The sequence below is a fragment of the Pinus tabuliformis genome, chromosome 7 (genome assembly GCF_031772625.1).
Source record: "Pinus tabuliformis cultivar Carrire ecotype Pingquan chromosome 7, CPIR1, whole genome shotgun sequence".
NCBI classification, from domain to species: domain Eukaryota; kingdom Viridiplantae; phylum Streptophyta; class Pinopsida; order Pinales; family Pinaceae; genus Pinus; species Pinus tabuliformis.
In genome coordinates, this window is record NC_142293.1 from 1,119,765,225 (window position 1) to 1,119,781,438 (window position 16,214).

Genomic DNA, 16,214 nt, shown 5'->3' on the forward strand with positions numbered 1-16,214 from the left:
GGAGTGGATCCCTTCCTGTGCAATCCCTATAGCTTCATGAATCTGGCGATGGTAGAGAAAGGCAAATTGTTCCTTGGATATCATCCTAGAAAGGATGGGCTTGATGCAAATAGCAATGATTTTCGAAATGATTTTATATATGTAGTTGCATAAGGAAATAGGTCGATAATCATCAAAGGTCTGAGGGTTATGTGCTTTGGGAATGAGTGCAATAAATGTAGAATTGAACCCCTCATGCATCTTCCCCGATAGTCTGCAATCCTCAATTGCAATGAGAAGATCAACTCCAATATGCTAAAAAAAGGTGAGGTAGAATTCAATAGGCCATCCATCTGGTCCCAGGCTTTTGTCTTTTTTGAACCACTTCAGTACTGCTTCGATCTCCCCCAGTGTGACCAGCTTGTTTAGTGTCTCCTCTTCCTCTGCCTCCACAAATCTAGGTAGTGTCCCGACTATTTGAAGTACTTCAACAATGGAAGCTTCTCTAGGCACCCTGTACATTTGTGAGAAATGTCTAGTACCCAAGTCAGCAAGTTGAGAGAAGGTATTAGCTTCCCTTCCATTATGATCTCTTAAAGTCCAAATTGTATTACTCAATTTCTGCCCCCTGGCACATTGATGAAAGAATTTTGAATTTTCATCCCCAGCCTTTAGCCAAATGGCTTTGCTCTTTAATCTCCAAGTCTCCTCTTGCTGTCTCAGGAGTCGAATCTTCTCTATTTCCAGCTTTATCAGATGTTTCTTCCTTTTCAAAGAAGAGTACTAGCATTGCTAGTGCCCTCCATCCCCAATATGTGAGATTCAATTTTTAGAATAGTACCTTCATCCCTTTTCTTTTTTTCTTTAGCCCATATTATTGCCCTGTTCTTGATCCGGGTTAAGTTTATGGCTATCACCTCAGCCGTAGTGGAGTTGTTATCTTGTCCACAATGTATCCAGGATTCTATTACTATTTTGTGTAACTCTTCTTCCACCAGCCAAGCCGAGTTAAATTTGAATGGAGAATTTGGCTTATCCTATCCAGCCTCTCCACCAGTGGTGCTTTAATAATAAATCGATCCAGTCTTCTAGCCAGGGCATCATCCCCTATTCTCCTATTTCACCATGTGGGCTGAATCTTAGTCGAGTCTATGTTCCTGAGGTCATTATTATCCATCAGGTGCTTAAAGTACTCTGTGAAGGGATCTGTCTAAGCCTTATTTCCCCATGATTCGACATGTCCCAATGAAAAGTTTAGGTCACCTCCTATAATGATGTTGTCATAATTCAAAAGAGATGTAGACATCAGATTATCCTAATATCCCATCCTATTATGACAGGGTCCATAAATATTGATCAATCTGAGAGGTACATCAATTTCAGTGGTTGTAATGTTAGCACCCAGTAATCCTTCACCACCCCATACATTGACAATCTTGATAGCCTTATTATTGAATCCCATGGCGCATCCCCCAGATCTCCCTCTCACGTCTAATGTATGGAATGTACAACCAGGGAGAATGGTCAATAGTATAATGTTGATAGTTCCTCCCTCCCCCAAAGTCTAGTAGAAATAAAACATCAATCCTAACATTGCCAAAAAGCCTTTTGAGTGCCAGTTTCTTGTCCGGGCTGGCCAAACCCTTGCAGTTGAAGGATAAGCACTTCATGGGATAACCCCATCAGGGTTGCCTTGTGCTCTAAGAACCCGGTCAATGGAAATATGAATACCAGTCGCCACCTCGATACCAACCCTATGAATGACTTTTGAAATGTTGGATTATCTGCCCCTGGGCAGTTTATGAGCTTGTGGGAGGGTCCTCGCGCAATACTAAGGAATGGGTTTTGGGGTGAGTAAGAGATCAGAGGTTATATCTATGAGAGTTGTTTCCAGAGGAATCCTCCCTTTCGGTTTGATAAGTAGTGGAAGCCAAGATAATAGAAGGCTCAATAGCCATACCAGTGGGGGGAGCCGATGCAACATGACAATGTATGGGACTCAAATTACATGCATCTAAACCCAAACTTGATGCACCTAAAGATAACATAGCATTACCAACATTCATTAAATTATGAGAAGAGGAAGGGGAGGATATGTGAGTACCCGGAATCAGTTTAGGCCCTCTTAAGCGTGATCTAGTGATTCGAGCATCTGGTGTCCGAGCGCCCACTTGTTGTTGCTCCACCCCAACCACCCTTGGCCCTCTCGGGGGTTCCACTATAATGTTTGGTGCAGAAGCCGTGTCCCCCTCCATTTGAGTTTGTGTGCCTATTGTAACAAAAGTTCTGGGGGCCTCATATGTACTTTTGTAATTAGCGGCCAGTCTTTATACAAGTGTCCTACCTCATGACATCTTCTGCACCAAAATGGAATCCCTTTGTAATCAAGAATCTGCCATTTAATTATATGCTTGTATTGCAGCCGATAACTTTCTGCTAGACCTTCTCTGGTATCCAGGTGCACCAGGATCCTTGTACTGGATAGGCTGCCGGTTTCCATATATGATCGATCATGATCAAGATAAATGCCCAGGTCGTCCCAAATACATCTGAAAACCTCCTCCAACCAAAACTGCAATGGCAAACCGGTAGTCTAACCCATATAGGACCCGCCCCTAATTTCTCTTCCTCTGAGTCGAAAAGAGGCGTCCATCTCTTGAGGAGAACCAGGGTCATCTCTATGTGCCAATACTTGGACAAAATCCAATTGGCCTAGTCTGGTTGAGCGAATAACAACACAAACTAACCTCTTGCCATGGTGAGAACAATCGACAACTGATCCATTAGGTGCCCCTAAATCTCCATTGTCCAAGCTTCAACCTAGCAGGGGTGTAATTCCGGCCTCTAACCCGTCCAACAATCATAGTGCTCTCAGTATCTGTGACTTGTGCTAGACTGATGCCTTCTCCAAAAACTAGCAATCGCCCCCGTACACAGATTTTTGAGCATTTGGATTTCTTCTTACTCCTTGACCTCTATGAGTGGTTTATTGGATTTCGTTCATGCTCCTCGGCTTGATTCTCTTCAGAGTCCGATGCTCTGATATCCTCACTTGTTTGTTCCTGTCGTGGTATATTGTCAAAGCAACCGAAGTACATGCCTCTTGTGGAGGTCTTGAACCTTGAGGGTCGACACGTGTGAATTCTTGAGTGATATGACCTAAATTAACATTGCCATATGTGTCTGCACCAGAATCGCCCGTGCCCCCACCCTCCACGAGGGCTCGCCCTGTACATTTGTCTTCAATCCCTGCTACTTAAATTCCCACTGTTGTATCTCAGATGGCGACGAAATTTGCAGAATCAGGTGAGTTTGGTCCTCTTGGTAGTGAAGGTACTCCACATTCGCATTTGTGCTCGGGTGAGTAAACCCTAGGTCAATAATGCTGCCCTCCACATTGACCATCTCTGATAAATATGCGTCTACCTGGACATCTGGTTCTTGGGGTGGCTCCGGTGTCCGTCCAGCTGGTCGCTGATGTGGTTCCTCTGCCCAAATTTGGGTAGCATCCATTGAATCTGAAGAGTAATCTACGAGTTCCTCTTCCATGCAAATGTCGTTCACCCTATCGCTGTTCCAAGATCCCAATGCTCCGCTGTTAATTGCAAACCCCGACAGGCTCTGGCCCAAATGTGTAAGAACAAAAGTCCACCATCGATCCTATTGCCTGCTGACCTGATTAATCCGCTCGAAACAGAAAATAATAACACCAACCGCCGCGGTCATGTGACCCTGTAGCTTTCCATGACCGCCTTCTCCATTAACAATTTCTTTTCACCTAGCTGCTTCACCCAAACCCAGGGATTCACCGTTTTCCCCCATCCTCGCACCATGGTTCGATGCTAGGGTTCCATGGCAGGTCGCTAGGGTTCGCTCCTCCGCTCATTCATATATCCTAATACCTTCAAAATAACTTTTATACTCAATTCCTCCCTATATAAATATTCAAAATAGCTTTTATACTCAATTCCTCCTTATATAAATTAGGAGTTGTCTTTTGTGCGACTTTTTGGAGTTTCCGGTGCCGGAATATGGGAGAAAATTTTGTGTTGAAATCTTGATTTGTGTTATTTAAACTAGTTTTTTGACTGTATATATGGATTCAACACCTTGAAAAACCCCTAGGGCACTTCTATTGTGAGGGGGTTCCCCATCAAACTTGTCATTTCACTGAATTCCTGCCGGATTTTAGAGTAATTTAGAGAAATTAGACAGGAAAAGCTTCCAAAAAGTCGCACTAAAGACAACTAGTATAAAATATAGTTAATTTTTAAAAATAACTTATACTCAACCACTACTCTAACAACACTACTACTATTTTAACGTCCATAGCTTATGGGATAGATTGCTTCTTCATTTGGTTAATGTATTTGGCCTTTTTGTTGTGATGGGATAGATAGCTTCTTCATTTGGTTGATGTATTTGACTTTTTGTTGTGAAGCCTCCTAATAAAAGCTCCGAGCTTCTAAACAAGCTCCTTGATAGACTATAGATTATAATAGAGGTTAAATGAATAGATTATAAATTATAATAGAGGTTAAACAAACTCCTTCATAGATTATAATAGAGGTTAAATGAATAGATTATAAATTACAATAGAGGTTAAATGAACCATAAAAGAAGGAAAAAGTCATAACCACTAAAAACCACACTTATGGTATTGCATTGCAATAGAATTTAAGTTGACCATCAAACTAGAAGGTAAAACATCAAAACAAAAGTAAGAGATATGTAACAAATTTGGAAGCCCTCTCTGTCCTCTTTCTGCTGAGCTGATATCAGGTCGATCGGGAGCAGCAATGGCGAGATGGTTGTCAATCGCAGCATTCGTAATCGCGTTGTCATTGGCGGTGCCTTCGACTTCAGCAATTTACTGCGAGGAAGACGATTGCTATGATCTCCTTGGGTATTATGTTACTTCCTGGCAGATCGTTTGTTTTTTGGTTGCTTTAATTTACCCTTTTCGTTTGGGCTGCTGGTATTTATTTCATAAATCTTTTCTTTTGTTTGCCAGCTTGACCCAGTCGGCCACCTCTGCGGAAATCAAGAAGGCCTACTACAAGCTATCGTTGAAATAGTAGGATGCGGCTGCTCCTAATGACTGTCATTAATTTCATTATACATATCATATTCTTTTTGTAGGCATTGCCTGATCGATTCTTTAATTTCATGTGGTTCATTGTGTATTTTGCAGCCATCCCGACAAGAATCCTGATCCCGCAGCGAGGCCGCTTTTTTTGAAAATAGCGAATGCTTATGAGGTTAGTACAGATACTGCTAACCTCACCTCCCCCCTAGCGACTAGAAGTGGGTTTACCTTAAATTAAATCCTAAATTATCGTAACATTTTCTATGATAACGTAAGATGCTCCCGTCGGACTCAAAATTCTCCACAATGGAAAAATATGGGCACACAAATTGTCCTCTTTTCCTGGTTCATAACACCAATAAGCCTTCCAAAACTAAAACCAATTATTTATTTCTATTCTCTGTTGTATTGCATTCCAAGGCGCAACCAACATTACAAAATATAGTTTTTTCTTTGATGAAAATTCAGCAAGCAAAATTGTCTCAGGTGCTCATTGAGGTTGAAGGAGAAGGATAAGAATCTGTCCGTTTAGAATGATGCAAACTTCGAAGTTTGCTGAAGCTGGAAGGCGTGAATATTGTGACTGTTAGCAAGAGTGCAACCGTTCTGTAACTGTTCCAACTGATTCTTGGAAGTAATAGGGCAACTGCCTATAATTGGATGTCGAAACTGACAGAACAACTGCCTGAAATTGGTATTTTCTTGCAAAAAGGAAACTCTTAAGGAGCGTCCTATTTAGAAATGCCGAGCATCCATCACCTATCAAGAAATGGGATCCCATGTTGCACTTTAGCGCTTGCACCACTCAGCACGCCGAAGTGGACATGACAGCTTCTTTTAAACATGTCACTTCTCGGAGGAAATTGAACCCTGGTGGGGGTATTATCACCACCCTTATTTGACCAACCAGTCAAGCCCCTGTGATAAAATTGGTATTTTTAAAAGAAAAGAGCTTGTTCATTTATATAAGACTCTCTCAGAACAGAGATCCTACAGTCGAAATGGCAGGATACGAGAACATAGATTCTACATTCAAAATGACAGAATACGTTACATCCGTAGGATAGTTCAATTTAACAGAAAGATGCAGATGCTTCATATATATTTTGCCTATTCTACGCATCAAATACAGACTGTTCGGACATTTAAAAAAAGACTGACGGCTTTCATAGCGGTACATATATTTCTTGACATGATGAAATACCAAAAAGCTGAGTTATAAAATTGACGGAGTAGCAGAGTATATTGCCTTGTTCTCTGGGAGCCACGAAGTTGTTACTTCCAAGTCACAGCTTTCACAGGTTGAGTTAGAGGAGTTCGTTGCTCAATTTACATAGGCGGCTGGTGGCTCAGTACATCTTCCACCAGGGTTTGTAAGCCACGAATGACCAGTCTCTTGAATGCTTCATCGACTTGCTAGGTGTAGTTTGCATCCAAGCTTCTCATTCATTGAGTAGATGCTCTAAGAAGCTGAACACATTCTGCTTGAACTTTGTCTGTACATCTCATCTCTTTCCCCCGTGTAAAGTTCCAAATGCCCCAAGTAGTCCAGAATTCTTTTATTTGATACCTGGTTTTGTTTCTGTCTTACAGGGGTGCTGGTGCAAGTTTCATGGCCTTGCTGTTTGACTAGGATTCTGAGCTATTCCTGAGTACTGAAAGGATTCACAGGTAGTCCTCCCGCTACAGAATGAGAAATTCTGCTTTTTGTGCCCTATTTCTGGAGCTTCCTTTCTCTCATTGGGTCAAAGCATCTGCCATTACAAATTGCATGAAGCAAACCAATCCGAAGATGTGATGTCAGAAATAAAAACGGCAAGCAATGCCAATTTCCGTTGTTAATGTTAAGAAGTTGCATTAAATTTGCCTGGGTGCCTTTGATAAATTCCAGCTTGATTATATTGTTAGCTTGCCAAGCAATGTGCCTCCAATTCCTCTAAGCAAATGGGGGGATAAGTCAGGAGGAAGACTGACTGTATGAGGGAATAGAGAGAGGTGGACACCATTTAAGTCTCTCAATACGTTTTCACAGAAGGGAGGGTACTGTGGTCCCTGGTGGCTAGGAGTTTGTCCAAAATGCCTCTTCAATCATTCTTTTGCACAAAGTGGAAGTGTCAAGAAACATAATTGTCCTTTTTCTAGAAATGGTGCTATTCGCTGTAGGTAGTCTGCTAGCTGATTAGAGGTTCTTCTTACTTAAATTCATCACCTTTCTCTATAGCAGACTTAATATATGTGATGTGGCTATCGAGGGGTTTGGAACAGGGGACCCAGTCCTGTGATTTTCAAATAAACTCTTTCTGGCTGAGCTACCAAAATTAACTCTTTTTTGCTGGGAAACACCTCAATGAACTGGATATCAATCCAGCTACAAAAACAAAGTTGCCAATTGCATTCACTTCATCCTTCATCATTTTTGGCTTGAGATTTTAGTGTGCTTGTCCAGCCTGAGGAATTGTACAAGGATTCTTTCTCATAGGAGGTTCTCTTGCATTTTTCACTGCGGCAGTGGATCTTCTTTTTGTATATCTTCCTTTGCAGTATTCTTTTTGTGGAGGATATTTTGGAGGGTTTTTCTTTGATGGGTTTGTTTCTTTGATAGCCAGATTCCTTTTCTTTGGATAGTTTCCAATCTACCCTGTATTTCTTTTCCTTTTCCCTATGTTTCACACTGGTTTGGGGAAGAAAAGAGGACATGTTTTGTGGACAACTGGTGATACACCTCGAATATTTGGGGATAACACAGGGGACAACATTTCCAAAAATATAAAAGATTACAAATTTTAAAATTTTATATGCGTGTGAAACTTGAATAACTTACTAAGTCAGCTTGCTTTTCTGTGCTAAAAAACACCTTTTACTGGAAACACTACTCTTGGTCATTGTTGCTCTTTTCCTCAGTTCAAAATGATGCAAAGTGATAGTGTTAGGGATTGCGAACCCCTTTGATGGTGTTCAGTTAATGGTGGGACCTGCCAATAGGGAAAACATTAAAAATTTGCATAAATTGTTTTTAATATTAATTTCATTGGTCACTTTTTTAGTGACCTGTGTTGGGGATGCCCCTTGTTTGTTTGGGACATTTCAAGGACATGAAATCAATGCTCCTTGCATCCCGTGGATATGGGGGTGTGTTGGGGATGTAACCCCCATCCTCCTTTGGGTAGGAAACATGGGAAACACATCCCCCAACTGGAGGAAGCATCCCCACGAAACATTGCCTTTTTCTCTTAATCTTTTGGAAGCCATGTTTGTTTTCTTCTAGTGTGTTTGGTGGAACCTTCGAGTTAGACTCTGGCATTATCTAAATGTCTGTGTCATTTGGAATCCTTTACCTTCTATGACAATTGTTGGGAAGCCTTTTACTCACGTCCAACTTTACACATTCTAACACAAATGAAAGTTTTTCCATTCTTTTATCAACTCCAATGAATTGACCTGAAGAATTTCCAATCGCTTCTTAAACACCTTATTCCCAACAATGGAGGGGGAGGTTTCAAAGCCTCACCTAAATCAATGATGAAGATATGATTTTTGAAACTTGGTGCTTTTAGAAAAGGCCAACTCTACCCTAAAACCAACGATTTTCTTCCATGCCAACATTGGGGTTTCTGAACTAGACTATGGAGAACTGATTGATAAAAAATTACAGTCTGTTTGTTTGCTTAGTTCTCATTTATTTAATGTAAGAGAGTAGTCATACTTAGCTAAAGGCCATTGAATCTATAGATTAAGAATGATGATAGTGGCAACTCTTGGAGAATGTCTTGAGGTGGGAAAACGACCTCATAGCGTTTGGTGGGCTGTAGATTTTCCCCTAGATCTATTGGTATAGGAAGCTACTATTGCAAATGAGGTGTGTAAGAGATTGATGGGTATATGTGAGACTTTTGATAAAGGTTGGGTTCTTTATCTCAAGAATAAACTTTACTCATTGACAAAGCTAGAAGTAGGAGAATCAATTGCTAAACGTTTGCCAAGGTCGAAAGATATTGGAGATCAATTGCTTGCTCTCAGAAAGGAGGCAAAAAGGGGAATATATGGTAGTTCTGTAAAGAGTTTGCCTCAGTATTTGAACGATTTGTTGAGACTTTAAATATTACTTTTGAATCCATTGAGATTTCTTTTTATGGGTTTTCAGGCAAGTTGTTGCAGAAGGAGCATGGAAGAAATAATTTGGAAGTGGCGGTGAAGTTTTTGTGAATGCTTTCACTTCTAATAACAAAGGCAAACAATATCATTGTAATGTTCCTAAACAGGAATGTAAGTGATATACAAAGCATGCAAACAATCTAGCAATCAGAAAAACGAAATATACATTAAGCACCCATGGAAACATTGGAAATAGAGAATTGTTGAGCCATTTTATTACTTTTTTTGGAGCAAATACAATAGTAAAATAGAATGGTGCACTTGGGCTTGTCTCAATGGACAAGCATGACAAAACCCAGGTGAGAAAATGCTGAACTGAAGGCTGCTACAACTGCTGCACCAAATTGAACTGCGTTGCCCTAGAAAACTGCTTTGTTTGTTGAATTCGAAGGGCTGGAATCACTGCTTCTCGTGCTTATAAAATTATGAGATTTCAGCTCCTTGCTCCTTGGCATAAACCCTGAAAAACCCATGAAGGAATTGGCCAAATGACGACCTCAAAATTTTGGCCCAAATTCCCCTTAGCTCCTCTAGCTGCTGGTTGAGTTGGGACTAATGTTTTAAAACTCCGACTCCGGTTCGGAAACGGTCAAGGGTTGGCTTCGACTCTGACTCCGGTTCGGAAACGGTCAAGGGTTGGCTTCGGCTTCGACTCCGACTCGGTATTGACTCGGCCGGTTTGATTTCAATGACTCGATCGTTGTAAAAAATACATTCAATATTTATATTTTTATAAAAAACATAATTTTAAAGATTTTCATTCATGTTTCCAAACACAAAGCTTTAGAATATAGAGAGAAGACAACATATGATCAAAGTAGGCTCATGAATATATCCATTATATCAAAGTGGCACCTAGTGCACTATCCAATACAAAGTTCATACTTAACCACCAATGCCAGGATTTTCTTTTGCCTTAGCCTAAGGACAATCACTAGACTACAACAACAATAATACCAATTCTCTGCCCCTAATGAAGTCTCAAAACCCTTGATTTAATTCTGGTCAAGCTCCAGAACAATTAGAGGTAAATATGTATTTATTAATCCATTGCTAGAACGTTTGCCTTTTTAAAAACATTATATGGCTCAATGCATTGTTTCAGTTTTCTAATTCATGCCACTAGGATAACCATACTTCGGCCTTGTAATTTTCAAAACTTTCTCATAGTGATAAATTACTTTAGGGCTATAAATATGCAATAAACAACAACCCAACCATTGATATGTAGGAGGCGGAACAACTTTTGACAAATGTGCTTAAGGTTTTTTGCCAAAGAGCCGAGCCGACCGAGTTGTTATCGAGTTGGCCGAGTCATTATTGAGTCGGCCGAGTTGTTACCGAGTCGACCAAGTCAATGACTGGCTCGGTAACAACTCGACCAACTGTTCTGTTTTGGCCACCGAACCGACCTGGCCAGGCATTGGCTTGGTTTGACTCGGCCATTTTTTAAAACAATGGTTGGGACCCCTTTTTGACCCCTTAGTTTTGCCCAAAAAATTCTATAAATTTAGGAGTGTGATCCTTGCCCAAAACCCAGAAAAACTCAGAAAGGGTTTCCCTTGGTTCCAACCTTCAAAAATTGACCCTTCACATCTTGGCCCTCCTCCAATTTTGAATTCCGTTGCTGTGACTGATCCTGTGAATCTCTGTTCTCCCAGCTCCAACAATCCTCCTCAAATGGTCCTCCCAGTGATCTCCTACTTGTTAGGCCCCTATACTACTAGTGTAACCCCTTATTGTTATTAGTACAACCCACTTATTATATTGATGTACCCATGTAGTGCCCATATTGTTACTATTGTGCCACATAGAAGCCCACTATTGTTATTATTGTGCCCTTACATTATTATTGTTATGTCGGCTCTGATTATGTTATGTCCCCTTAGAATCCTATATATAGAAAGGAGGTATTTTCATTTGTATCATCCAAGAATTGTTCATTTATGTAATGTAAAGGAGGTTGCCCCCTCGAAGAGGCTGAATTCTAAGGCGTTGATCTATCTTTTCTTGAGCTGGTTTCATAACATTTGGGATCAGAGCTTTGGATTCTAGGGTTTTGCTGCTCCAAACAGGTCATCGGGCATTTTCTCTATAACTTTATTTCTGTGACGTTTCAGAAGTCGCAAAAAAACCCATTTGAGAATAAATCTCGCTGAACCTTGGGTTCGAATTTCAGAGCTTTTCGCGCTATATTTGCAGAGATATGATCTGAGGAAGTTGGTCTTTTTGCAGACTTCTGAATTACATTCCAAACAGGTGATCTGGGGAAAATCGTCATAACTTTCTCTCTGAGCATCGGATTGAAATTTCGTCAGGACTCAGAAGGTATAGAAAGAGGACGGACTGTAGTTTCTTGTATATATTTTGCAGAACCAAAGGTTGAAAAATTGACACGTGGCACTTCATACAAGTTCGCTCTTCTGGAAAGGTCTATAATCAGGTCATCTTGGGAGATTGTGCATAACTCTTTCTTGGAGAATCCAATTTGGATCAGACTGGTGGCATTGGAAAGAGGACACAGAGGGCTACTGCAGGTAGCAATTTCAAAACTTAAATATCCAAAATTATAGAGTTACAGTCGTTTCAAGATTGAGGTATTAAAATCAAGAAAAAGCAAGATGAGGAAGTTTGATGGCAAGGATCCGATAAATTGGATACTTCAGATGGAGCAATATTTTGATCTACATGGTGTACCACTGTTACAAAAGGTATGTATTGCATCTTCATATTTAGAACCGGATCAATTTTTATGGTATAAAGGACTTTGTTCTCGTAAACAACTTGTTACGTGGTCAATTATCACGGAGGAAATGATAGCACATTATGAGGATACAAAGAGCAACACCTTCTTTAGAGCAACACCACAACAATTGGAAAGAGTAAAAGGGCTTTGTGACATATTGGAAAGTAAAATTATGGAAACGAGGAAGTCTACCCCTTACAACTATAAAGATGGAAGTGTTGTTTCTCCTAGCCTTCCACAACCTACAAGGGTTACACCACAACAATTGGAAGAAAAAAGAGAAAAAGGGCTTTGTTACAATTGTGATAGCAAATGCACTAAAGGTCATAAGTGTGCTGAGAAGAAATTATTTTACATAGAGTATGAAGAAGAGGAAGAAAAGGATCAAGAAACATCAAAATAAGAGGATATATGCCAGGACTCAACCCCAGAGAAAGAAGAAATGAATCAGACCATATCTTGTAAACTATTAGCAAGAATGACCACTCCTCAAACTCTCAAGATAGAAGGACATATCAAGAAGAAAAAGGTGAAAGAAGTGAAAGATCACATCAAGAAAGAAGAAATGAATCCAACCATATCTTGTAATTCATTGGTCAAAATTACCGCTCCTCAAACTATCAAGATAGAAGGACATATGAAGAAGAAAAATGTTCAAGAAGTGAAAGATCACATCGAGCGTCAAGAAATGAATCCGACCATATCTTGTAAAGGATTGGAAGAAATTACCACTCCTCAAACTCTAAACATAGACGGACATATCAAGAAGAAAAAGGTTCAAGCAGTGAAAGATCACATCGAGCATGAACAACAAGTTCTCCAACTTTTAAAGGAACACCACTTTGGTGCAAAATCAAATGAGACAATAGGTAGATCAACATCATAGTGAAAAATGTTTTGATGTAGGTGATTGGGTATTTTTACTGCTACATCTAAAGAAAGCTATTTATGAGAAGGAAATGTTGGCAATACTCCATGCACTTAACAAATGGCGACCTTACCGAATGGGAATACTCTTCAAGGATGAGGATGTGGAAGCATTGTTTTGTGCTATTTCTATTATCCAACCAGATTGGATAAACGAAGCAAGGGATGAATGGAAGAAGGACAAAGAAGTATGGCCACTTATTCAAAAGTTGCAAAAGATTCCAATGCAAACAATATTGCTAGAAATTGAAGAGGAAGGAAAAAACATATTGGAACCTGGAGTAGTCACAGAAACAAGAACCCGACAGCTACGAAATCGATCAATTTCAGAGTATCTCATCAAGTGGAAGAATTTATCTGTTGAAGATTCCACATGGGAGGACAAGAATTTTATACGGAAGTATCAAGAACTACTCAAGCGTTGAGGACAATGCTTTTTGAAGGAGAGGGGCATGTTAGGCCCCTATACTACTAGTGTAACCCCTTATTGTTATTAGTACAACCCACTTAATATATTGATGTACCCATGTAGTGCCCATATTGTTACTATTGTGCCACATAGAAGCCCACTATTGTTATTATTGTGCCCTTACATTATTATTGTTATGTCGGCTCTGATTATGTTATGTCCCCTTAGAATCCTATATATAGAAAGGAGGTATTTTCATTTGTATCATCCAAGAATTGTTCATTTATGTAATGTAAAGGAGGTTGCCCCCTCGAAGAGGCTGAATTCTAAGGCGTTGATCTATCTTTTCTATCTTTTCTTGAGCTGGTTTCATAACACTACTTCTCCCGGCCAGCTTCAGCTCTACAATTCCTTCCTCCAACTCCTACGTGAGCCTAGTGATGGCTCTCTGCACAGGCCCAGGTAACTGTAAATCAGATTGCTGGGATGCTGGCTCCAAACTCGCAAGAAAGGTTGGCCCTTTGCTGCTCTCTCAATCCTCTAACTCTCCTAGAAAATGCTTGATCACTAATAGCTCCAAACTCCGCTTGCGTATTCTTTAGCTAGCCAGAAATATGCACTTCCGGTTGTGGCTGAATTGTAGTGTTGTTACACACTCCCGGAACTCCTGAAATACTTATGGAACTGCCTCCCTAAGGCGGGCACGGATGGTCCCCCGAAGTAGAGGTTGAATCTCCTGCTTGAGAGATTTGTGGTTAAACAACTGGTTGACTCAGCTAAACAACAGAGCGAACAGTCAAGTAATTTTGATTGCAAGGTGTAAGAATGAATCCAAAATGAGAGTTGCTCCCTCCTTATAACTCCTTGGGCCTCCCTAGCCTCATGTGGGCCCATCCATCCACCTATTCGACTTTCTCTCCAAGCTATTCGAATGGGCCAATTCGAACTCCCATGTGGGTGGCCCCCACATTCCATTAGCAACCAAATAAAGTCAAATTGCCTCCTAAGACCCTAAGTCGAAAATGATAGGTTCTCTTCCTTAGCCAAAATTGTGCAAAACTGTGTAGCAACACCCTGTTACAAATGTGTTTGAGAAGGGACATGATAGTTCTCCCCTCCCAAATGTCGCTTGCCCTCAACCAACCTCATAGCTGGGTGCTCCAAAATGTGCTCACCCTCCCAGGTGGCATCCTCATCCGACAAGCTCTTCCAATGCACCAAAAATCGCTTGTCCTCAAGCAATGCATGAGCAAGCAACCTCTCTAACTGTTGCTCCCCATTGTCACTGCTAAATGTGCTAGGGTCCTAGATGTGCCACTGGATTGTGCCTGACCTCTGCACTGTCCTGATATGGAAGAATCCTTCAATACCAGGATCCTAAACAACCCTGTCCAACATGAAGCTCCCCTCGCTCCACTCACTATCCTGCCTGGCGAAAGTACCAGAAGTCCCCTGCTCCATCAGTGATTTGCTAAAGCCCAATGGAAGATCTGTATGATCTCCGCTCCCCCTAGAGGTTATTGAGCTATGAAGAGCTATGATGCCCCAGTTCCTTGCTAGTCCCAGAGTGGTGCCACCATGCTGACGCTGCGCTACTTTGACTATGTTGGCGCATCCCTAGAGGTTATTGAGCTATGAAGAGCTGTGATGCCCTAATTCCCTGCTCCTCTGCAGGCCCCTGCTCCCCGCTCCATAGCCTCGCACACCACTGGATGCTATGGCCTAACATTGGGTCTATATGCATCAGACTGCATCCCTCTACATAACACTGGACACTATGACATATCTTTGTGTAGTCCTGTGTACCACTGCCCACTGTCGTACCACCCTGTAACATACAGTATCCTGCATGGGCGAAAATATCAACCTCTTTGCCAGTACGCCCTTCATGATGTGGGTTATATCCCCCCATCTACTCTGAAAGACCTGAGCGGCCCGACTCCCCACATGCTTACAAAAATGACACTATTGCGCCTATCCTCAATAGTCCCTGTGTCCCATATGCTAGTAAGAGAGCACTCTCTCCATACAATGCCCTGTCTGATAGCCTGTCGATGTTACCTCCTCCTACCAGCTCATGCTAGAGTAAGCTAGTCACCCTGTGACTCCATGCACCGTCAATATGCCAAGACAACTCATGAAATATGACTGCTCGCCTGTCAAACCATCCTGTCACTAGTGCTGACTGGCTCTCTGATGGAGATCTGAAAATGTTGGTGCGCTCAAGCGTCAAAGCCATCCCGTAGCTACTACCATCACCTACCAGCTCTATGATGTGATGGAAAATCCCACATGGATCCCAAAAATAGTCTGGCCCTTAGTCCCTTTGGTAATCTATGGCCTCTACTGACATGTGGCCCTGGATGTATCCAACCGCCTAACCTGCTCCATCGAGTACCAACTCAGTACCTCTCACCATCCAATCCCAAAGGAGAAATCGAATGTGTAATCCTCTGTGGAAGGAACAAGCCCTCCAAGTTGATGTGGTATCATGCTCAACTTAGTCCTACTAACCTGTCCACCCCCTCGGGTATGTCTAGACAACTTGGCCTCCCTCAATCCAACGCATAAGGGTGGGTTGATAACACTATAGACCTCGCTAGTGGGCCTTTGAAGTGAACTGTGCTAAAAACCCAACGCGTGACCTCTATGCTGCCCCTCATCAATGGCTAGCCCAAGGGATGGCTGCACATCCTCCTCCATCACGGGCTCGACATGAGCCTTCGACTGCTCCTCCATAGACAACCCAATATGCACGATATGCTCACCAGTCAGCTGTAGGCGACTGTCGTCTGGCAACTCTGTCATAGATCTGGAGGCCTCTGTACCTATTGGCTCCTCAACAACAGTGGAGCTGTCTTCCGACACCTCACCAACCTGTGGTGCATTGTTATCACCTGAGAACTCGGTCA

The 16,214-nt window shown here is 41.6% G+C and overlaps 1 protein-coding gene across 1 annotated transcript in view; it reads left to right on the forward strand.

Moving 5' to 3' along the window:
- Window positions 1-4,670: 4,670 nt before the first annotated feature.
- Window positions 4,671-16,214, forward strand: part of LOC149251453 (dnaJ protein ERDJ7-like) — a 145,209-nt gene continuing 133,665 nt past the window's right edge. Inside the window, exons 1-3 of the mRNA XM_089453891.1 lie at window positions 4,671-4,885; window positions 4,994-5,056; window positions 5,174-5,240. Coding sequence (XP_089310017.1) covers window positions 4,779-4,885; window positions 4,994-5,056; window positions 5,174-5,240 — 237 coding nt within the window. The 5' untranslated portion in view covers window positions 4,671-4,778. The remainder of the gene's footprint in view (window positions 4,886-4,993; window positions 5,057-5,173; window positions 5,241-16,214) is intronic.